Source organism: Aphelocoma coerulescens, chromosome 2 (assembly GCF_041296385.1).
Source record: "Aphelocoma coerulescens isolate FSJ_1873_10779 chromosome 2, UR_Acoe_1.0, whole genome shotgun sequence".
Lineage (NCBI taxonomy): Eukaryota > Metazoa > Chordata > Aves > Passeriformes > Corvidae > Aphelocoma > Aphelocoma coerulescens.
The window spans coordinates 40,597,284-40,621,428 of NC_091015.1; the positions used below are offsets into that span (position 1 = coordinate 40,597,284).

Here is a 24,145-nt window from a genome sequence, read left to right on the forward strand (position 1 = left end):
ACTGGAAGGTATGGAGTGTGTGTGTGTTAGGAGGAGAGATCCCCCACACCTGGCACTGAATAAAGCAAATACCTGCTTCTCTGACTCTGTCTCTGAAGTGTTTCCTGGCCCAGTTTAGGGTGACTGAGTATTAGGTCAGAAGTGAGACCTATCTTGGACATGAAGCACAAAGAATATGAATAGATTCCCTGTGGGAGTGGAAGCTCTGACTTCAATAGTGCACCCTCCAGGTTACTGAAAATACTGGCAGGAGCACCATGACCATGCCCCCATCAGCTCTCTCCTGGATATGAGGGTAGCCAGGAGATCCATGAGGAGAAAACGCTAACAGAATGAGTCGGCACTCCAACACCTTTACTCCTTAAAGGTCACAGCTGTGTATGCCAGCAGGAGAATGGCACACAGTAAATGGGACAAGCCTCCCTCTCAGCAGAGGTGCCAGCCTCCAGCCCACCAGTCCCACTGTGCACCTCAGCATTTCTCCTGTGCTCACCTCTAGGACTCCCTCTGATACTCACATGGACCCCATGGTTTTGGGGATTTTAGGACTGGAAACCTGCAGAGATGCTTTGTCACACACACCCCCACCCCCATTCACCTTCACCTTCACCCTCCCTCAAAACAGCCAACCTGATTTATTTCCTTGGGTTTCAAAGGCTCGCTCTGTGCCTGAGGGGAATTTTGTAATTGCTTGGAATTGAAATGCTAAATGGCTTCAAATGCCGCAGGAAACCCGGGGCTGGGACTCTTATGGGGGGGTGATGGAGAGCTCCTGTGCCCCTAGGATGGCCGGGCTGCGGCAGGCAGGATGCCAGCCTGGACATGCAGAAAGCACAGCATATGCTGCTGATACCTCCAGCACCTCTCCTAACCCTGGGATGCATCCTAAAAACCAGAGGGAAAGGAGGGAGCAGGACCCACTACACCTCCTCTGCTGGGCTGCTTTGGGGCACCCAGGGAAAGGGACACAGAAAAGACACGACTTCAGGACACAGGCAGTACTTGTGTCTGTATCAATGCAGTTAAAAACTGTCCATCACTTCTAATGAAAAACCTATACTGGAAGCAGAAATTTCCGCACAGCTTTTTAAGTCATTGACAGCAATGTGTATATCTCTGAGGGCAGAAGGAACAGAAATTTGCTTTGCAGCCAACAACTAAGAGTCTAGATAAATTCAGTGGAGCAGAAAATTGCATCTGAACTAGGTTATAAGGGTATATCACAGTATTTTATTACACATTTGAAAAATCTGCCTGATTTTCAAAAGCTGTGCCTGTGTGCTGAGAGCTCTGCATTTAAATTTAATTAACTTTTAAAAGGACAGTCTGAAGTTATTTTTCATAATTTAAGAATTTTCATTTTTTTAATTGAAACTACTTTTGTTCCTATTGTGATGAAATACAGCAATTTTCTGAGTTATTAATGATTTCTATGCTACCCATGCCTATTTTACTGGTCTTGGAAATGACCTTAATACAAATATGCCTGTTATGGAATAAATTCCTTCGCACCGTGAAATACTTTTGGAATTATCAACCTTGGCAGCATCTCTTTATGGACCACTGTATTGAAGGACATTACTGCATTAATTTCATAGTCTTCTTGCTATCTCCAGTACAAGTTAAAGACACAAATGCTGTCTAGGTGCATGTTCTTATACACCACATTGTAGTGCTGTGCAAACATCATTGCTACAAGTGACTTATGTTTGCTGCCTTTGTTTGCAGGCACAATGTGCTCCAGAACACTTTAAAAATATTGATTTTGAAGCCTTGATAATTGTATCCATCTGAATTAATGCAAACTCCTTTGATGTATGCAAAGAAGGGAAGTGTCTGGTGGCTCCCAAACTGTCACCAACTGATCTGGAGAACTGCCTTCAAACATTTCACAGCAGCAGCAGCAGGTTGGAATAAACAGCCTAAAGAGAACACTTTCAGAATACAGGAATAAACAAACAAATTTGCCATGTTCAAAGACTAGGCAATTAATAATTAATGACTCCAAGACAATGCAATATTTGAAATACTTGCCACTTAATTAGCTGCCCAGCTCACTGCATTAGCAAGTAGTTGTACTTTAAGAGATTTCTTTAAAAAATTATTTTAGATAGTAAGATTTTATCTCTTTCAGACTTATAAGAGACCTGGAAATCCCCTCCTCTCAGGACAGAGAGACTGGGCAGGTTCTGCTTTCAGGGTGGCACCAGGGAGGTTCATCCCAGCAAAGCAGGGAGGCATCTCCCAACAGGCATCTCAGAGCAGCAGTATGGCCATGGCCACGGGTTCAGGGGCTTGCAGGGTCACACTTCTGTACTGAAGAGGATGTGGTCAAAGCAAAAGCTCTATCACAGCTCTATCCATACCTGACAGGACAGTATGAAGTTTTAAGACCTGTGTGAAAATTGGCATCTTCCCCCTGTCTTAAAAGGAAGTTGTTTATTATCCAGACCAAGTGCTATCTTGTAGATACCACTGTATCTGTCACATACTCATTTTAAGAGCACCTGAAGAAAAAAAATCACCTTACACTTATTTTAATTAACAACAGTGAAGAGCAGCCAAGCTTTAACGTTACCTTTCAGAAGTAAGGGCATGAAGGGGATTTTCGGAGATTTCATTTTCTTGAATGCATCTCTGTAAGCTTTGTGATTCAGAGAAGGATCCTACAAAACAATTTGAGTAATAGACAGAAAAATCAATAGGCTATAAAAAGAGCAATTCTAAATCCATTACAGACTTATGATCTGAACATGATTTATATATAAAGGGTTTCTTTGGGATACAAGGTAGCTAAAGGTTTTCTAAGCTAGCTGACATGCCAAACTGAACAGGAAAAATAAGCAGTGAAAGGAACAAAAGCAATTATGTTCCTCTAGATGAAGCAGTGCTAAATTGAGAGGAAGCTGCAGAATAGATTCACTTGGACTGCTCTGTAATTTCTCCACAAATTTCTATTAGTAAAATCTCTTACTATATAGCGCAAAATATGTCTCAGAATATATTGCTAATTAATTTCTTTTTAAAAAAAAACAAAACCAACATCACCAAACAGCAACAAAAAAATCCCAACAAAAACTGCTTTAAGATCCATGGAGCACACTGGAGACTTTCAAAGAAAATAAAGTAGTAGGTTTCAGTGGCATTGTGCAGGCAATTCAGAAAGTCATCTCAATTTCCAATGTAAATAAACATTTTTGTAACCCAGCTCACACAGTATCACTAAAACATGTTCATTTATTAAGAACTCCAAGTACAGAAGCGTGACAGCCAGTAAAGGCTGGATCTTCTGCTCCACACGCCAGGCAGTGATCTTACCATGCACCCACTTCCATGACAGCCAGAGGAAACATTTGTTTATTCTGCTTTGATCATGCTGACAAAGACCCTCAAGCCTCAGATTCTGACATTTGTTTTTTAAAACTTGAGCTGGTCTCTTTTCTCCCTGATCTGCAGCACATTGTTTCAGATAAAGGCTGATTAACTACCAGAGCAAAAGAACAGCTCCCAAATTGATGCTGGTGAACCGATAGTAGATTTGGCTCTCTCTGCCCTTCCTCCCTCTGTCAGGAACACAGCTTCTTTCCTTTTCATGTTTGCAGACCATCTCGGAGCTCTGGAGAGCCACATGGCCTTCAGCAAATCATGGATCTGACATGACAAGTTCAGCTGCAGACAATAACAGGCAGACTCCAAATAAATTAGGAAGAAGGAAGGCAGGTAAAGCAAGCAATGTTCTTCTGCTGTCAACACCATACTTACCGTCAAACTTTCAAGTTCAGTGAAAAGTTTCTTGAACTTCCCAGGAATTTTCTGAAGCGTGGAAAATGGAGAGGGAAAGAAAAAAAAAAAAAAGAAGAGAGAATTTGATTTAGGCAGAAAAATGCTGAGGCCTTTTTTTCCATGAGACTGCTCTGGGTGAAGTGCCTGGTGAAAGCACCAACATGCAGTTAACCTCTGCTCCTCAGCTCCCAGAGCCCTAATTACAGACCATGTTCAGTGCAATGCCAGCAAGGCACCCAGTCCCACAGCCTCATCTTGGGGACCTGCATCCTTCTTTTATGGAAGCTGCTGGTTAGCAGCTGGTTTTTATTTTCTTCCTCAGCTTCCATGACTGTGCATTTACCTAAATATCCATATCGAGCTAGAAGCAGTAACACAGGCTGAGAATTCAGAAACTAATCACATCCAGGTTAAATAATTTGTTGTAATCAATCTTCCCTGAACATGGGTTCTAGAAATTAACAGGTGCCACACTCAGTGCTGTTTCATACATCATGCCAGTGCTGATCAGGGTTAACACTGGCACAATCTGGTGCCAAAGTGAGACATTTCCTTCATAAACTGATTACTCTGTCTCTGGTATCTGACCCTAATCCCACAGAGAGGTGCATAAAGCACTTTCTAAGGGAGCCCAGGCACAAACTGCTGTCTTGCCTCCCCTGCCAACACCTGCTCTACTCCACAAGCATCCACTTCCTTTGTCTCTCAGATGGTTTAATGGATTCACATCACTACACTTAAAGCAATTGTTTTGCAATTTAAATTTTCATGCTTGTATTTCAGACTTGAAGAATGGTGTGTGGACCTTAAAGCCTGTCTATTTATTCCAACCATAGTAGTTAGTCTAGTAAAAGAGATCCCCTCTTAGTACAAATCCTGTCTTGTCTTTGTCCTTAGATGCTGACAGCCACAGTGACACTACCAAGAGAAAAGAGATTTAGAACAATTAGATTAAGTGGATGTGTATGATTAAAATGCTAAAATGACTGAACATGGAAGTGCAATTGCATGTTTTTTTTATCTTAAATCAGGGAAAGTGAGGCTCATTAAAACACTGGATACTGTAGAAAAAAAAGTAGAATATGCTTGGGAACATACTACTTGTTTGAGAAATCAAGTGCTAAGCCAATATGATTCAGTGTCTAAATGGCTGCTTAAATTTAGGTTGTTTCATTTACATGTGTAAGTAATTATAATTAATTTAAAAACATTGCTCTACTTTCTAAAAGTCACATTACTAATGCAAATAACCTTCTGCTTTTGAAACTTCCAGTGCAATGAAGTTTTACAAATAAAGAAAAGAAAGGATGTGACTTGATAAATATTTTACACACAGAAACATGACATATTTACAGCGGTACATATGCAGATGCACTCTTTGTTCCAACAAGCAACATATTCTGCTCTTCCTGAGAGAAGTCCACCAGCAGTGCATGATCACCAGAGGCCTCAGCACAGAGCAGAGTTCTGCATGTTTCTGTGCAGGAGAGATCTGTATCATTGCCTTTGAGACCATACTTGGTCTCTTTCACTCTCCTACCAAAGCCAAGAGAAATGGAATGAAGGCAGCTCTGAGGAGGAGCCCAGGGCAAATGTTCCCTAGAGAGGTGTTTTAGAGATAGCAGAGGCAAGGGGTTTCTGTATCATCATCCTCAGGTATGTATTTTTCTCTAAAACTTTTACTTTATCTCTTATTTAAGTCAGCTCTTCCTTGCCCAAGTCCCTGCAGTCACTGTTGTTGTTTCTCTGTGTGTCAAAGCTGCAGACACACGAGTGATGTTTCCATATGCATGGTTTCAGCTAAGGGGGAAGACTTTGCTCCGGACAGTGTCAGGTAGGTTTGTAAGTCTCTAATGGCCCTTTGGTCTCAGCTGTTGGTGCTCAAGAGTATCTCCAAGGCAGATCACAGCTCTCCTCTGTCACTCTATATTACAGATTGGTACTTCTGGAGTACTGCCCACTTGTGGTGTTAAGGGCATGAAGGAAGGATAAGGCTTCAACCCATCCCACTCAATTACTCCTTCTCCAGTATTTGGTTCCTCAGCAGATACAGTAAACTTGAAGATGCTATCACTCAGTACGGATACTATGATTCAATATGGACACCACTTGGATGGAAACAAAAAATCCACAACATAAACACAGATCCCAGTGGGACCCTCCTTTAAACACACTCATGTTCTGTGTAGCAACCAGTAGCTTCTTCAGCAAATAATCTCTGTTCTCCAGTATACTCCTTATTCATGGTTCATTTCCTAACTTTGTTGTTCAAGATGAGCAGCTAAAAAAAAAACCTGATGAAAGACAACTAGAGAAGGTTTCTTTCTACTTTGTTGTTTTGCCTTTTTAATTAAATTATTCCATAATAAGGTACTGCTTGCTTGGAGCCACCTTTGTATGACTTTTTGTTCTAACATCTACTTAAAATGCTAGAATAATTTATTTTGTTTTAGGAGATAAGGTCTCCATATTCTGTTCTTATTTAAAACTCTGGAAGGACACATTTAGGGGGTTTTTTTAATAGCTGTGTATCTAAGGTTTCAGGTCACAAAGAATTTTCTCCACCAACACTCCCTCCATGTTTGATTTCAGCATGAAAAACCAATAATTAGAAAGCAAAGGTAATTCACCAGTATACAACCTTTGTGCAAAATGGTTTTGACAGCATCTAAAAGATATAAAGATGTGTCTTACCTCCCAGGTCTGAGACAGCCGGCTGACAGATGCAGTGTTGAGACCCATAACAATTGCAAAGAATGAATTCAGATTTCTTTGGGCTTTACAGCTGAGGAATAAAAATATGATTTTTTTGTACTCAGAATCAGAGATAAATGGAATGCACAGGTATCCTGGGTTACTGAGTCTCATTTCAACCCTCAGCACTAACATACAATCATCTTCCACATAATGAACTCATTAAGTGTCCTCTCATAACCACCTGCAGTCTAGGTGATGGGGTCTCTAAGAAGTTTTTTAGAAAACGTTCTACTGTCTCATCAACCCTGTTGTTGGCAGGTTATTTTTTTTCCCTTTGCTGTCAAAAGTAATTTTCCCTTTTCAATGTTCAAGTTACTCCCAGCTGTCCTTTACCATACAGAATAATTCCTTGACCTCTGTTCTGTTGTATAATAAATATTTTCATCCCCTTTTTCATCTTTTCTGTAAATTGTACAACATAGGATCCTTCAATTTCTCTTTGTGGTTGCAGCCTGCGATCTGCTTTTCCATATTATTATTATCCTTCCTTGAATTATTTGTAATTTATTTTAACTTGTGTTTTCTTCTTTCCTTCACACCTTTCTCAAGTAATGAGACAGTGGGGAGGGAAGAAGAAATATAATTACTGTTCTAAGTTCTTATGCAAGCATAAAACAAACAGCAAATTATTTATTTGGAACAGCACCACATTTTGTCCTTTCTTTTAATTTGTCATCTATTATCACCCAAGGACCTCTGTCACAGCACTGTTCTTTACAATCATGCATTTATTTCTTCAGCTCCGTATTAGCATTCTGTAGCTGAATTACTCGACATCTATCTAAATTAAATCTTATCCTACTGTTGTTTGCACATGCCACTAGACTCCTTAGATAATTCTTTTTTTTCCTATCTATCCTCCAATGCATTTGCAATCCCTCATCATTTTTATTGTCTGAAAATCTGGTTAGTGTTCAATTTACATAGGCCTATAAAACAGTTGCAGCTAGTACTGGTTCTAGTACAGGTCCTGATGGAATTTGCTCAATACCTCTATTTTTTGACATTTTACCATATACAGTCACAGTATGCTTATTTCTAGTCCATTTTCTAGTCCATTAGGAAACTTGAAATCCTGAAATACTGAGTTCTTTTCAAACAAAAATATTGCCCTGTCTCTTGCAGATTTTTGAAGATCATACAACTATATGGGTGCATTTGTGTGTGAGAGTGAGAATCCTCTTTTAAGATAATTTTAAGTACGAATGAACCCACTGGCTTCACTGGGATTTATCATCAGGGAAAAGTACATGCCAAGGCCTTGGCCTGGAAAATGGCCAGAGCTTGTTACAAGTTTTATAAAGCCTGCCCTTATCACTGTGTACTATCTTGAGACAGTGTATTTCTCACTTCAGCTGTCTTAAAGTTAATCCTAACTTTGTTGCTTAGATTCTTTTTATCATTAAAGCCAGGCAGCTCCCAAAGGCAACTCATTTCAAAACAAGGAAGGTGTCCAATGCAGCCTGCATAAACTGTCTGTTGGGTGGGCCCACTCCTCACAGCAAGCTGTAGGGAGAAGGAATGTCTCTTACAGTCAGCCACTGCCTGCCTGAGGAGCAAAAAGGCTGCTGTTATAATTTATTTATTCTAACCTTACATTGACTTGTTTCTTTAACTCCCCAGGATGTTAATTCCTAATAACATGCTAATTAATTTGCTTTATTGAACCCCTTGTTTTCTCTTTTAGACTAATCATCAACAGAAGCATATGGATTTGTTTTTCAAAAACTCTGTCTCCTTTTTATGTATTGACACTCTTGTGTAAAATGCTTTTATTTTCTTCAGGTGTTCCTCAACAGCAAAGCACACAGATGATGAACATGAAATCTTAGTCCTGGTGCTTTCCTGGCCAGAGGAAAATCACAGACAAAGATTCCTGGCTGAATCTGTGAGCAGAGAACAGGGAATAGCCAGAGCTGTTCATAGCTCCCTACCTCTCTGCCTTAGCCATAAACAAAACAGGAGGGTTGCTTGGTTTGCATCTCATGATGAGAGCCCTGTGCTTAGCACACCATCTTTCCACCCTAAATGTTCCCCTGTCATCAACTCTTCCAGAACTGATGAGATACAGTGGTGTGTTCATTTAGAAAGCAGCTTTTATGACTAAAAAAAAAATCCTGTGGAAACTACACACTCACATTTCATCACTTACATTCTCCAGTGCAGGAGCTTCTGCAACGCACTGGGAGAGCCTGTCTACTCTTTAGGGACAACTGTATTCAGTCTCCATAACCTTGGCTTTTCACTTAATGGAATCAACAAAAATAGGGCAACATTTTAGTCTGGTAACAAATACATTCTTATTCATGTGGGACAGACACAAAACTCTTCTTGGGAGCAAATTAATGCTACAGTGGTGCAAGCAAGTCACATAGAACCAGCCATTCTTTGGCCACTGATATGGCAGAAAATTAACATATTACTGGAAACCACACAACTTACAAACTCCCTCAGATCACATTTATGAGTTACACTAGATTAGATTAGAAGAATTAATTTCTCTAAAGGCAGCGCTTCAGCAGAGAACAGTCCTTTGTATGTAAGTGCCCTGCAAATTAAATCAGCCCAGTCAATGAAGGGAACAAATTATACAGTTTCCATGAACATGCATATTCAAATATTGCAGAAGACCAACAAGTGGAGAGAGAGGTGAGGAGGATGATTGCACATATTTAAATTGCTCCATTTCCTTGGTTACTAAGACAGAGAGTCATTACAGAGAAAAGAAATCTCTGTGTATAGTATATATTTGTATTCTGCAAGGCACAGAACAAATGCCAGTACTATTTAGTAACAGTGGAAGAGTAGACTGTCAAATCTAATACATGAAGATACCTACCCCTCCTATAAGCAAAAGTACTCCAGAGAGGATGACATGGGGCAACAGCTTACTGCAGTTAGGTTCCTCTCTAGGGGTAGGACTTCCAAATTTATAACAGAGTGTTTTGGTTTTTATCTAGTCTTGTGTGATCATTCTGCTGCCTAAATAGTTGTCAAATGGTGCTCAGGTTATCTCAGCTAAGGAAGGAGCTACCTCTGCACCATCAGGGATGTTGCAGCTGACACTGCAGACACAACAGCTAAGCTTCCAGGGGAGATTTGAGCAGCATATACTCCACCATGTCTAGTTTTGACCAGGGCCTGCTATTGTTATCTATGGACTGTTTTATTTAGGTATGCTTACTACACTATCAAAACACAGGATGACAATTTTCTTTCCTTGCCTCTCCACCTACTTTTTGCCAAACAAACCATGTGAATTCAAGGATTTCTGTTGCAAAGCTAGTAACTTACTGGGCAGCAATCTTGATGAACTTTTTCACTAGCTGCACACGTTTGCAGAGCTGGCTACAGAGCAGTATCTCAGTGGCAACCCAAAGCTGGACCTCGTTGCATCTTTGAAGCAGAAGACTGAGATTCTCTGTGTTTTCAGCACTGCCCTGTCTGCTGAACGTGAAGTATATCAGCTCTTGCTGGAAGACATTGACAACATCATTAGGGATATAAAAACAATTTAAATATAAATGAACTATAAATTATTTATAAGTATGGCTTTGAAACAAGGTCTGGTCACAAATGGTTATTTTTTCATTATCCATGAGCCAATCTCAAAAGCTTCAGGTTTGGCTCAGAAAAATCCAGAGACTTATTACAGAAGGCAGGTGGACTGGGAGTCCTGCAAGATACGCCCTTTTTGTGAGAATTCCTGCAGTTCCACTTCTGGCTATAGCCAGGTAAAAGACATAAACAGTCTACTTCTGTATTTCATCACTTCGGTTCCAGTATGAAAAAGTAACCATCATACCAAACCACTGCAGAATCTGAAAATCTCTATTCAAACTTGCTTCTATATTAGCAAATTTTTAATCAAGAGAGGTGTGGGTCTTGATTTCTGTTCAAAAAAACAACCCCAAGCTTGGCCAGTTCCAAATTCACAGTGTCTAAACTGACTAAAAGAACTCAAAATGAAAGAAAAGGAAAGCATCTGATGAAAAGCAAGGGAATTTCACATTCATTTTCTCTGAAAGCCAATGTGCTTTTCAGTGAATGGTATTTTCAAGAGAGATTTTCTGCTGTTAACTGTGTGTTTTACTCAGCAACTCAAACCAGAACCTATCAAAGTCATTGAAACAACCCAATGGGCCTTGAAGTGCACCATTTTCCCATTTAATAAAGCCTGCCCAGTATTTTTCATCCCACTGAAGCCTAACACGAACAGTAATGTGACCATCTAAATTGCTGAAACAGTGAATTCTTTTGTGGCTAAAGTGGTATGAAAGACAGCTATTTGTGGAATCCTGTATTTACTGAAACATTATCAAGTGCATAAGACATTTTGCATATGTAACATATTCACAGAGAGGGTTTTTAGAAAATGTTCATGGTCTTTTACCCTCTTGAGGCAAATCTCAATAAAACTCATCAGGTATACGGGGAACGTATGAGATGCCCGAACACAGGAAAGTTACAAACCCTTGACAATTCCTTTCAGTCTCAAGGACTGCAAGATAACTCTTGGACCTGTCACCCTACTGAGAGCTGCCAAATCATGCTGTCATGACAGGGAACCAAGCACCCAGGAACACCAGTGCTCCAAAATGCATCACCATGGCACAACACTGCAATACATTAATATACCTGGAAGTGGATGTGGTGCTTCTTACCTCATGAATTGCATTGAAGAGGCTCCAGTCAAAGTTTGTTAGTTCTAAGGCAAGATCCCAGGTGTTAATTCCCAAAATCCTCACAGATCTCTGCTGCAATTCCTCATTTTCAGAAAATGGGTTCTAAATGAATAGACAAGAGCAAAAAATATTCCTCAAGAAATGCCAAAGATTCTGCAATGAAATAGTTACTGGACTAAGTTACAAACAGAGCTGAGTAAGTAATCTTCTCTAAGTGCACTCTGAGGGCTTTTTTCCCCACTAATCAAAATGAAGGAGCTATAACCTATCTAATAAATAGCCTGAAATGGGAAATGGGTCAATAGGATCAATGATTTGCTTTGGAGAGTGAGGCCTTCTCCCTCTCTCCTTCTCTCTCCCTCTCTCAACCTTGAATATAAAACACCAGCCAAGCAGACAGCATAATGAAAATAAAATCCCTGAAACTATCAGAAAATAAAATCTAAATTAAGACATCAGTAATTTTCTGATATAAAAGAATCATTCTGAAAACACATTGGATTTAGAATAAATACACATAACTTGCCATCCAGTCCGCTTTTACAAATAACATAAATCCATACATTTTATGATTAATCTACCCCAAATGTAATCAACAAAGAGTAAAATGTTGTGGGTTCTGATTCATAAAAGTTACTTAGTATATTATGTGGAGTGCTGTGGTATTGCTGGTGTTCAGGGTCATTTGGCATTTCCATTTTTAGCTTGGATTTTCAAAGTTTTGCATTTCTCTCAGCTTTTTTAACCTCATCAGTCTGAAACTTGGTACATGAACCATCTGCCAAGATGAAAGATTATTCTTACCAGTTAAGCCATTACTTTGGTGCTATATTTCTGACAGTTACAGCAAGTTTTGCAATTTTTATTACGTAACTAATGAAACTAGGTTGGCTGTCACCTGTCTGCTCTGGAAACCTTCCCTTAATATTCACATTTTTAGAGGTGGCTCTAATGCTGGAGATAATGGAGATGACAGATTACAATGATAGTGACATGTCAGCTCTTCAGGGCACATTGATCCAACAAAACGTAAATAGACATTTCTCATCCTGAGGATGAATGCACAGATCCTGGAGGTACTGACACCATGCAGAAGTCAGTTGTGATACAGTCCCTGCTCCTTCCTGGAAACATCTGCACAATTAGCAGAAAACTACTGAAACAGCAAAGTGTCTGACTGTGCCTGCCTCACTGAGATTTTGGGAAAACATGGAGGGAGGGAGTTCGCAATCCTGGTTTCTGAAGACAGAGGGAAGGATGAGAGAGATCTGCTGCCTCTCAATCCGCTCACCTTCCCAGCCCCAGCGAGAGGATGGAGAGACAGACAGGCAGAAGTAAGGGAGGACACACCACCAGTGATATACACCAGCTAACCACGTGGCTGCCACAACACTGGGGTTGCACTGATGGGTCTGGTGGAACTCACACAACATCTATTTCTACATGTCGTAATTCCACGGAATTTGTCCACCCCTTTGTATAATTATGTACCAGCCACTCTAAGTGCTACAGAGGCACAAGGCAGGGTGGGGAGGAAAGAGTCACAAGAGCCCTGAATAATCCTCATCCCATCCATTCTGCTACACACACAGGTCAGCTTTTCCAGGCTGATGTAGATTGAAAGATTTAAGCTGTACAGAAGCTTTGGTTTATTTAAAATTGATGAACAAATTCCATTACTGTTCAGTCAAATAACTGCTGTTAATGAAAGATTTTTTTTTTTAGGAATAGAGCAGCTCAGTAGTAAGCTTTACTAAGGAAGCAAAAAGTAAATTCTGCATTGGAAAAGCCCTCTGAGAGGAATACTAATGTTTTGATTTGGAGTCAGACAAACAAAAAATGGGAAACATACAATCCTGATCCTTACCAAAGAATCAGTCAGATCTTTTCGGTATACAAACATACGACTGGATGACTCCAAAGATTTTGAGATGGCCAAGTCATTTGGTTGTAGTTCATGTTTTTCTGTAAAAACAGCAAACAAAACACACAAGTTTCAGAACAGGAATAAAAGCTGCATATGAGAAATAAAGGTACAGTTGTATCTGTGATGCCACATCGACTCCTTAGAAAGTAACTAAGCACCAAATTCAGTCTCTGTGGGGACCCATTATCTCCATCCTGTTCAGGCAAGATAAAGGCAAGAGATCTCTGAAGCACTAGAGCACAGAAGCTTCCTGCTTTTGCTTTCAAACTGCACTTCACATAGAATAGATAGAAGCCCTGAAATCATCTAGTCTAGCCTCCTATGCCTTATAGAACATTTCATTTCAACCCAGTGTATCTAGTATAAATGTAGTGACTTTTGTTAGAGCAGCGTGTCTCAGCCTCCAGAGGCTGAGCTGTTGTGTGTCACTGGAGACAAAACCGGGTGTGGAGATGAAATCAGCAGCCACAGCCATTCAACAGGAAAAGAAGTTTAAAGGATCCCAACACCATGAAATTCACCCCACAGAGCAACGCTCAGGAGTACTTTATTACACAGTATTTGCACTAATTCTTCTAGACCTAGAGTAATTAATTTAGGAAATATCTGGGTAAAAGAGCAGGACACAGGTAGCAAAGAGAAAGGACTTTTTTTTCCTCCACTCCAGAGTACTGGTTCAGTTCTGTGGAATCTTGAATGAACTAGAGAAAGATGGGGGGAAAAATAAAGCAAAACCCCAAAACCAGCTTAAAAACTGCCCTGCGAAAACGTTCACTTCCTGCAAGCTCCAAGTAATCCTCTGGAGACCTGATACATGGGAGACCCAAAACTACTGCAAGACCACTGAGAGCTACCCTGGACTCTGCATTGCCCATGAGGAGTAGGACTAGGAGGCGTCTAAGAGCCAGACATAATTTCAGACAGTTTTCCCTTTTATCCATGCTCACTTATCCATTGATACACAGATACATTATGCTGAACTATCATTATGTTTTTTCAAGGTAATTTTGAGTAAAGAGCTTGCTTGTCCATTACTGGAGTACAACAGATTCTCCAGTGCTCATACTGCTGCCCTGCAAGTGGATGAAAGACATGAGTTCTAAGTCACACAAATAGCAAAAACACAAAGCAGAAAAAAAAGCATAGCAGGTTGGTGTTTATCACTTGCAGTACAGGATGCATAAGAAGACACTGAACTTGTATTTCCACTTAGGCAACATAACATTTTAGGGGTTACAAAGGTCACATACAAATGGCTTTCCTACTATACCTGCATTTTATTTACTGTTTCTCATTGAACAACCAAGTGGCAACCACTTCTATTTTGTGGCTTTCCTGGGAACCAATATAGTATATTTCATTATTTATGAATGGTTGGTCTTCTTTAGCTAAGCAGGCAGTTAGAACCAGATTTATTAGATCAAAACTTGCCCTGCTCTTGAATAGGAGAGAAAGACCTGAAAAACAGCAGCACAGTGATTTTGCAGTGCTGTGAAATGCACAGGAGGTGAGTTTGGGCACACACGAGGGTAAAAAGAATATGCCTGAAAATGATGTAGCCTGGATGGCCAGGACACCCATGTGTAATGCTCCCAATGGCTGCTCTGTGCCCAGGCTTTCCATAGCCAGAGCAGGGCACCATCTCCCTCTCACCCACACCAGTGCACTCAAAAGTATGTTTCTTTAACTGAGCCCAGCATGGGGGAAAAAAATGTGACCTTCCAGTTCTGAATCAAAGACATAAACGGAACAAGCCAGCACTTGTATGTATTTCATTTAACTAGACTGACAAACAAGTAGCAATGAGTTCATCCTTTGTCTTAGGGGATCAACAACAACTAATGTTATCTGAGAATACTGCCAAGATATTCTACACTAAAACAATAGGCAAAAGGTGTCAGTTGTAAGGAAGAGTGCTTACAAAATATTGCCGAGATTGCTCTCAGTATCTCAATTGTGCAAACACATCTTCTTCCTTTCTCCTCAAGAATTTTTGTTACCCCTGCCATAGATGAGGAAACAGCCATGCATAGAGTATTTGCTATTCCCTTCTATATTTTTAAAGCAAACCATGCCTCATTGCCTTCAAAATTAATTTAAATTCCAAAGTAGCAGATTCATCTGTGGAAAAGAAATAAAACCGTGCAATACTGCTGGAGACTGAGAGTTCTTTACACTCCCTTCCCAGCCAGGAGATGCTACATCCCACAGTACCCAAGAAAGAGCTGTTACCATGGAAACAAGTCTCTGGGAAGCAGCTCCTCATTGTTCCCCTGGTCATCCAGCTGTGGGCCCATAGAGGAACAGCTGTATCCTTGCATCAGAAAATGTCAGCCCTCCCTTACCTGATGCAATAAAAGGTAAATAATCAGATGAAGGGAAGTTATTTACCACCAGAGAATGAGACTGTCACCAGCGCCAACTCCTCCTCGGGGTACTGGATCTTTTCTGCCACGATCTTCAGTATCTCCTGAGCTGAAGTAGACACTTGAGCTTTCACACTGACATAGGAGTGCTCTGTTATATACACGCGGCAGAAAACTGCACAAAGGAAGAAAGACATGCTCAGCTGTAGGCAGAAATACCCGAACAGTGCAAGGAACAAACCTGCAGACCCCACCACAGCAATGCCTCAGCTGCCTGGCTACTGCAGGAAGGGCAGTCACTGCACCCTGACACAAAGGACACGAAACTAACCATAAACATCACCATTTCCCCCCTCCCCACCTCCTGTTCCTGGGAATGAGAGAGGCAAGCAAATGGAAACATAGACTCCCACAGCAGTATCTACTTAAGACTGCCTACCCTGAGGATTTGACACCGACAACCTCCTTCACTGCCTGTCTTCTCTGCAAACTCAGCTGTTGCCATCTTTTCTCCCTCAATTTTAGGTTCAGATAAATCACTGTCCTTTCAGTATATTTCATATCTGCTGCAGAAATTATTTTGAACCTCCACTTCCACCTGGAACAGGAAGCTTTGCAAGAACAGTGCTCCCAGATTTTCAGCCACTCCTGATAGCTTATCTGTCTAGACATCTAAACTACTTGCATTGCCAGAGTATTTTAGCACCAGCAGAGACTGCCCAAACAGCCATACAATCAGTTCTGACAACTCATATCCTGAATCACAAGCAGCACATATAAATGGGACTGGTTTGGGGAAATTCCCCGGGCTCACTACCTCTGCTGAGGTCCATGAGTTGGTTCAGCTCTGGGAATGCTGTGGTCAGCTCAGCGATTACCTTTTTCTGCTACAAAAAGGGATGTACACTCTCTCTGCCTGCCAGAATTTTAGGTTTACATCTTTTGCCGAGTTTGCCCTAGCTAGTTCTTTGAAATACAGCTGCCACACTTAAAGCGGAAGAAACTGAGCTGCAGACTTGCATAAATATTTTTAAAATTACATTTGCTAATCAGAATTGTCACAGCTCTTGGTTTCACACTCACTTCAGTGCTTAATTAAACTTTCCATTTCTTTCTACTCTGGCACTGCTTATTATAGACAGGCTGCTACCATGCCAATACAGGACAACTTTTCTTCTCCAGAATGGTTGTATTTTTTTTTTATTATCTTTACTGACAGATGTATGTAGCAATAGCTCTTTGCTTGTCCTACGGATCTTCATGGCTTCGGGGCACTTTCATTAGTGAAGATTATGCCAGAAGCAGCTAAGAACTCTATCCTTTAGAATAGGGATTTTTTTTCCTGTTGTAGTAAAGAAAAAATGAATATGAGAATGAAGGAGGAACTTAACATTGAGTATTGGGGAAAAAAAGTCATTTGATTTTAAAATTCCTTTTTAACCTGTCTCTGCTGACAGAGAGTAAATGAGATGCTCAGGGCAGAATCTCTCATCAAAATGGATACACATCATGAAAACAGAGACATCCAATTGCACTTTAAATTAATAGGAAGAAAAATAAATTTTAAAAAAATCTGACAGGAATATCTGGACTCCAAATGCAGAGTGACATACCTTGCTTAGAGTGAATTTGTTTGAAATGTCCTCTCTGTCATTTGCAAAGGGACAATGACAGCAATGTCAATTTATAAACGGGCTATTGATCTATCCTTTCTTTAACACTGAACTAAATCAACCCACAGGTCAGGTGCTCAAGCACAACCACCATAGTGACCCTCCCCCTCACACCTCTCCAACGTTCCATCTGTGGTATCCCATCTTTGGGATGGACCATGTCATCTCTTCCAGGAGCCTGCACTGCTCCTCTGTGAGAAGGAGGGAATGCCAGGGGGAGGAAGTAGCCATGGGCTGCAAGCTGTCCTGGTAATGATTGCAATAGAGGATAAAAGACCTCTGGTCAAGTGGCATGGTGAATCTCAGTCAGACTCATCCTCCACAAGCACCATCAGTCAGACAGCACTCCACCACACAGGATTAGATGTCACCCTCTGCATCTGTCTCTCCCTTCCCCAAAGTCACTTAGGCTATTTCATTCCATCATAGTCCATGGCTCCTGCTCTCAAGGAGTGAGACAAAAGCAATTTAACTCAGTCAGGACTGGCCTTGCTGGGTTCTGTCCTGGTGACTGTCCCACCACGGTTATATGGTCTGTCCCCCCTCTCGTGCCAGTACTCTTTCCTTTCCAGTCACTCACAAGCTGTGTCCAACTTTGAAAGAAGAATGAGTGTGGGGGTTCTCATCCAGAAATACCATTTTTAGAAGAAGCCTTGGAAACATAAACCTCAAAACCCCCTACATTTGAAGGGCAAAAAGAGGATTATCTATCAGCAGCACGTACTGTGCAAATCTTTCCACTTGGCATCAAACGAGCTCAGTTTTTATTCTGTCACAAATGAGCACTAAAAATACACTGACTTCAAGTGAACTTCCGGACTTTTGTTCCCAGTAAGAAATGAAGATACACTGTCAAGAAGTGAGGCTGCCAGGTAGGAGGTCCTTCTGCCGACCCCTGCTCGCGTACACAGTGTTGTCCTCTCTGCCTCCTTCCTCGTACAGGCATTACAGGAAGGTGACAGCCTCACTACGTTACTGTACTGGTAGTAATGGAGGGAGATCGCTTTTGAAATGGCTGACATTAAAGTGAAGTGGCAGCTGCACTCCATGCAGAGATGTTTTTAAGCAGAGAAGGAACTAAGGCTCATTCCCAGAGTTAGCAGATCCTGGACCATTTCATGTGACAGGCTTATTCGTTCACCTTTCACAACCAAGATATAGGTCAAGAGACCGAGAGCACGAAATGGAGCACAAGTAATGCCTGGTGGAGGGGCTGCTGGCACACCTGGGAGGCACACAGGACTGTGACAGGGGTGCTGGAGGAACCAGACAGGGCAAAAACCCCTTGGGATACCATGGCACTGTTGACCCCTGTAAGCCAGGAGGAAGGAAGGTAAACTTGCACAGCCAAATATTTCTTCTTTTGTGTCCCCAAGGTCCTATTCAAAAACTGTATGTCAGTTAAAGAATATTTACACTGAAGTCCTTGAGAAACAATTTTACAGTTTTTGAGCTTTTCCTCCACTCTTTCATTTATACTCACTTTCTTCTGTTTCATTCATGGTTCCTCTTTGCTGCAGCCAGTTCTCCTTCACACTGAACTGGTGGAAAAAGGTTTTATTCTGTGAGGGAGTGGAAAAGAAAGAAAGAAAAAAAAAAGACAACAGTGATTTTTTGCATCCCTGCTGTTTACAAAGCAGTAATTCACAGAATACAGCATTCAATCCATACATCTGGCCAAAAGGTTTCTGTATAGGAAGTACACCCACCCTTTCTTGGAGCGGTAAACTGGGAGTTGCCTTACTGAATTATGGCCAAGGTGGGGATTTTAGAGGAAGTAGGACATGCCAAGGCTAAGGAGCCTGCACAATTCGAAGTTTTCTGTAGTCATGTTCAGAGCCCATTTCTTATACATTTATTCTTACAGACATTTCCCATGTACCAATCAGCCTATTTAGCAATTTCACTACAATCTCATGTTCTGCCTTCCACATTTTTGCAGTAACATTTTAAGCTTATTACACACTTCAGCTTCAGTCCAGTAAAACTGACGAGCACAGCAATTCACCTCTGAGCAGTCTGTACACCAACTTTTCTCTGGCTCCAACTTCTCCCTCCAATTAAATAGACAGATTCATGTTCCTCTCTTTTTGTCTGTCCCTGTCACAACAAATCCACCCTTTGCTCTGTTTACTTGACATCCATGTCAATGCCTGTGTTCAGCCTGGTTTGCCCAGCTTGCTACATCCCTCTAGCTCGGTGGGGACACACTCCAAGGCCTCTCCTGAATTTTGACATCTCAAAGCATCTTGTTAAGATGCTAATACTGTCACAGCCACTGCAGGTTAGCTCACATCCTGATATCCAGGATGCACTCAAAGGAAAAAAAAAGTTCCTTAAGCAGCATTGCAGGTCACTGATATGTCCTGTCATGTTTTTGGTCACCAGTCACTTTCGGTTAAGAAGCCAAGAAAAGAGAGGGAAGTGGGCAGAGGGGGAAGAAGTGAGATGGTAAGTTATCTAGCAATCAGCAACAATGACGTTGGCATTACCTTTCGATGAGGTGAATACTCATCTACAGTGCTGAAACAAAAAGGAAAATCTCAATTATTCTTTCCAGCCAAAGCTTAGGAAAAGGAAGTTTTAGCTATTACAAAGTTTACAACATCAGAAAGTTTTTAACACTAAATGGTCACTGCAGAAAGGCTGCAGAGGTTCTTCAGGAAAAACTAAAACCATCTGGCTCAGCCAGAGAACTTTCCTTTGACTTGTATAGTCGATGTAGTGAAAAGCAACGCTGCCAGCCCATGAGCTGTTGGAGTAGGCAAACACAGCAGTCAGGGTCACCCTCAAGGGCACCGCTCCTTCCACTTCCCCAGCAGCCAAACCATGGAAACAACCTCAGTTTGTTGAAAAACATGCCAATTAAATATCTTTCATAGATGCCATAATTATTAGTAAAATAATAACTCTGAGATGACTATTCCAAGTGATTTGCTTCTCAGTACTGTGAAGGGAATGAAGGTACCATCTGAAGTCACAGATTGCAACTTCTGAGAGAATTTTTGCCAGCTTCTCCACAAACTATTGCTTTGCTTGTAAGTAATCCCAAATGAAATTGAAGGGAGTGAATGCTGAATCACAAACACTGCCCAACAAACATCAGCAAATATTGAATAATCTAGCATTAAAGAAGGGATGATTTGTAAAAATGAATATGCCACTTGTATCACTCATCACTTTACTGAATTACAGAAAGATGGCAAACAAAATAAATTACACTCTGAATAAAAGACGACTTGATCACAAATATAATCAATACTTACTGACGGCGATGCATCCCAAGTATCTTCTGAAATTCTTTCAGGTCCTTCTCAAGAACGGGATACTCATACACATCATCTAACACATTTCTGTATATAGTCTACAAAATAAAGCAGTATCTGCAAACATCTGACAACTCAAACATAAATCTAAGGCATCATATCAGTGGTCGAGGTCAATTCAGGCACTAACCTACTAAAACAAGTTTTATCATTATATTTATGGAAAACCTGTAAGGAGAGAATGTTCCTGTTTAAATTTCCAGACTGGTCAATATTCAGCTTGCCTTTGGAGAAACACTCTTAGTACTGTCTACCAAGTGAGAGGGCAAAATGCTTGTACTATTTTGTCTATAAGCAGGAAAATTTAAACACCATTTGTGGTGTTTAAATTAACCATCTGGGTTAGGTCAGATTCTGAAGCATGACAACACACCACATCATCATCACTTATCCAAAATGACAACAAGGAGGTTCATTAGATTAAGACTTTTAAAATGGCAAATATTCTACTTTACCTTTCCTCACACTTGCATGCATTTTAAACTGAGTTGATGTCTCCCACAAACTCCCACAACTCTCCCTAGTTGTAAACTAGTACATAAATAAACCTTACTTCTAATTTTGGGGGAAGACATTGTCATCATTGAAATTCTAGGAAATATTTTCTCTACACTTTTTCTGATTCTGCATGTAGAGCCTTCTCTTTCCCTTCTAAGAAGATGAGGATCATATGGCTGAGCTGAGTCACCAGGTTTGCTTTAGCCCTACATTCACAGGCTTCTGCACGAATGATTTTAGCCTACAACCCTGTATGTTGGTTTTTCACATATAACTACAACTATCATTAATATTATTGCTGTTTAATATTGCATACAAGCTTCCAGAAGAGGAATTGTGAGACAGTGCACAGTCACACACCACCATGGCCAGAAAGCCCTGCATCCAGACAGGTGCAACTCAGTGTGATGTAACTGATGCCTGAAATGAAACCCCCCTTCCAGAACATCAACACACATCTAGTACCAAATAGCAAAAATCCTAGGGTCCCTGCTTCCATATGCAACGTGTCCTACTTCAAAAAAAACCAAAACCATAAAAAAAAAAAGGAATCTCAAGACTTTTTACACATTTCATTCAACATTTCATGCCTTTGTCTTGAGCGAGTGACTGAAGAGATAAAAGACCCTTAAGAAGATCTCCAGTCGCAAAGAGTCTCATCAGGAAAAGTGAAAGATACTGCAAAGTCTCCTAAAATACGCTCATTTTTCAACCAGCAGGGAAAAGAAATATATTGAAAAAAAATCAGTAACCAGATCGATTTTAGGTTAGCAACAACAGCACTGTTTGCAAATTTACAAGGGAATTTTAAGAGCTTTTGGAACTCCTACAGAAATATCAGAAGAACTTTGCTAACAAGTAAGGAACAAAATTTTATTTATTAAAATACATAAAGCTATGTTGTTCTCCATGTGCACCCAGCAAACACTGTGGAATAGGATTTCACTCCTCAGTCAAAGTAGCATCTCTCACAGACATCTCAAAACTCTCTATGTCTATAATCCTCTGGATACCAACTGCAGGCCCTGTTCTGACAGATATGATCGGTGTATCCAAGGAACCTCCACATCTTTGTAGTTTTATTTCTTACCTTCCCAACTTTTCCCATTTTCTAGAAACCACAGGAGTTCCGTAAGTTTCATATGTTAAAGGAAAACTTTTGATGTTGACTATATTGAGAACACAGGATTTCTGTTTAAACTGACTATATCTAAGGCATTTAAAGAAGACACATGTAAATCATTTCGTATTATAGACTTCATAGAGAAGAAAGTAAGTATGAAAAAATATGTTTTATAGATTTTGCTGTTGGGGCTTTTTAGACACAGTATGTAATTAAACAGTGCTGAAACGCATCACAGAAACTGTTTCAATACCTTTAAAAATTGTTTCAAATGCTCATCCTCATGTAACCAGTCTTTGTAGAGAGAAGTCCACTGAGACACCAAATGCAAGACTTTTCTTTTCCTACAGGACACATCAGAGTCGTCTTCTTTCCCTTGGTGGTTCTTAGCACAATAGGTGCAGTAGGTTAAGGAACATACAATAAGATCTCGCAGAAACTTTAAAATTACTGGCAAAAACTTTGCAATAATCTCATTTGCTAATGAAAGATTTTTTTCACGGCACTGCTCAGTTTTAAATGTTTTATCCTGTCTGGAGCTTTAGGAGTTTCATAACTTTTGGGAATGAAATTGTCAGTAATAGGAATGGTAATTCATCCTCTGTGCCAACAGGAGTTTTTTCCCTCACAGATCAGAGAGGTGAGTCTATAAAAGTAAAATCAATTCAAAAGGAATTATACAATGTTCAGTCATATCTTTTCTGCAGAACTGAGAATGAAGCTTTGTCCTGCACACAGATGCCAATGTGAATGTCTGTGGGAAGGAGGGGAAAGCATCATTAACAATAACACAAAAAAAAGGCAAAGGAAGTCAGTTTCTTTTCGCCTGCACAAATTACATTACCTGCAGAAGTAACACTATTAAAATAAAATTTTAAAAACCCTGAAATACTATTTCTACCATTGTTCTCTATTCATAAGGTAGAAAGACCAAATGTCACATGATACCCACTTTGTACATTATTCCTGTCCCTTCATGGTTCTTTCTTTTATAAGGTAAAAAAATGATGTTTTCACCACAGAAGTTAAAGACTGGAAAAATATTTAAAAAAAAACTAAAAAAAGGAAGTTCATTTTATAGCCACAAGTTTATTCAAATTTCCAATGGAAGTTATTGGAAATACATGAAAATAATTCTTTTATCTAAAATGAGTTAAGACATACATCCTGTATCACATGATAAAAGGAGCAGAGACTGTAAAATTCTTTACTTTTTCTCCTTGTGTATTCTGAAGTGTGTTATGCACATGTAGGTATTTGATGAATTAACATAACCTGGGAAGGTTTTAAATCCACTTTAAATTCTACCTTGTCACAGTTATAAGGGTTTATTTATCTTTAAACAAAAACTCACATAAAATTGCATTGTTGTTATAAGTTAGGCATCTGTTTCAAATCCAGGCATGTAACTTTGACATAAGGCTCAACAATAGATAAAACTACGAGTAAGTGTGTGACCCCCATGAATACAACACTCAATAAAAGGATATTGCCTCAGAAGTGCCTGGCACAAGTCATCGGTCGTCATGAAAACTGTGTATGTGAGAAGGAAGTCATCCAGGAGAGTTTCTGCAGAGGAAGACAAAAAGAGCCCAAGGTACAATACATTAGTAAGAGCAGGAAGAGAGTATCTACTCCTGTTACTGGTTATGGCAGGAACAAGACCCCCACCCTTAAAAAAAAGGTTCAAAGAATACAGAATACATAAACCTTTAAGTTTCAAAAAGTTAGCAATGTGTTGCCACTGCAGAGATCAGCCCCTTTTTTTAACAAGCACATCCTCAGCTCCCAAAACACCAACAGGCACAAGCACGCACAAAATCATAATAGTTCAGGAATCAGTAAGAAAGAGTCTTTGTAGCAAACACTGCCATCCTGGTTAGCTCAGCTGCACACAAAGCAGCCTTTCCACACGTTAGCTTGTTCTGGAAATTCAGAAGATTTGGATTTCAGTAATAGGAGAGAAAACTAGGATTGCCATGAACTGTGATTAACATCTAGGCACAG

The 24,145-nt window shown here is 40.3% G+C and overlaps 1 protein-coding gene across 1 annotated transcript in view; it reads right to left on the bottom strand.

Annotated features, from left to right (window-relative positions):
- RAPGEF5 (Rap guanine nucleotide exchange factor 5) overlaps positions 1–24,145 on the bottom strand; it is a 159,358-nt gene that overhangs the window by 12,018 nt on the left and 123,195 nt on the right. Inside the window, exons 12-23 of the mRNA XM_069007097.1 lie at positions 23,629–23,707; positions 22,392–22,536; positions 20,458–20,555; positions 19,684–19,714; positions 18,675–18,753; positions 15,544–15,693; positions 13,093–13,190; positions 11,205–11,327; positions 9,835–10,013; positions 6,478–6,568; positions 3,763–3,813; positions 2,579–2,666 (exon numbers count right to left, since the gene is read on the bottom strand). Coding sequence (XP_068863198.1) covers positions 2,579–2,666; positions 3,763–3,813; positions 6,478–6,568; positions 9,835–10,013; positions 11,205–11,327; positions 13,093–13,190; positions 15,544–15,693; positions 18,675–18,753; positions 19,684–19,714; positions 20,458–20,555; positions 22,392–22,536; positions 23,629–23,707 — 1,212 coding nt within the window. The remainder of the gene's footprint in view (positions 1–2,578; positions 2,667–3,762; positions 3,814–6,477; positions 6,569–9,834; positions 10,014–11,204; positions 11,328–13,092; positions 13,191–15,543; positions 15,694–18,674; positions 18,754–19,683; positions 19,715–20,457; positions 20,556–22,391; positions 22,537–23,628; positions 23,708–24,145) is intronic.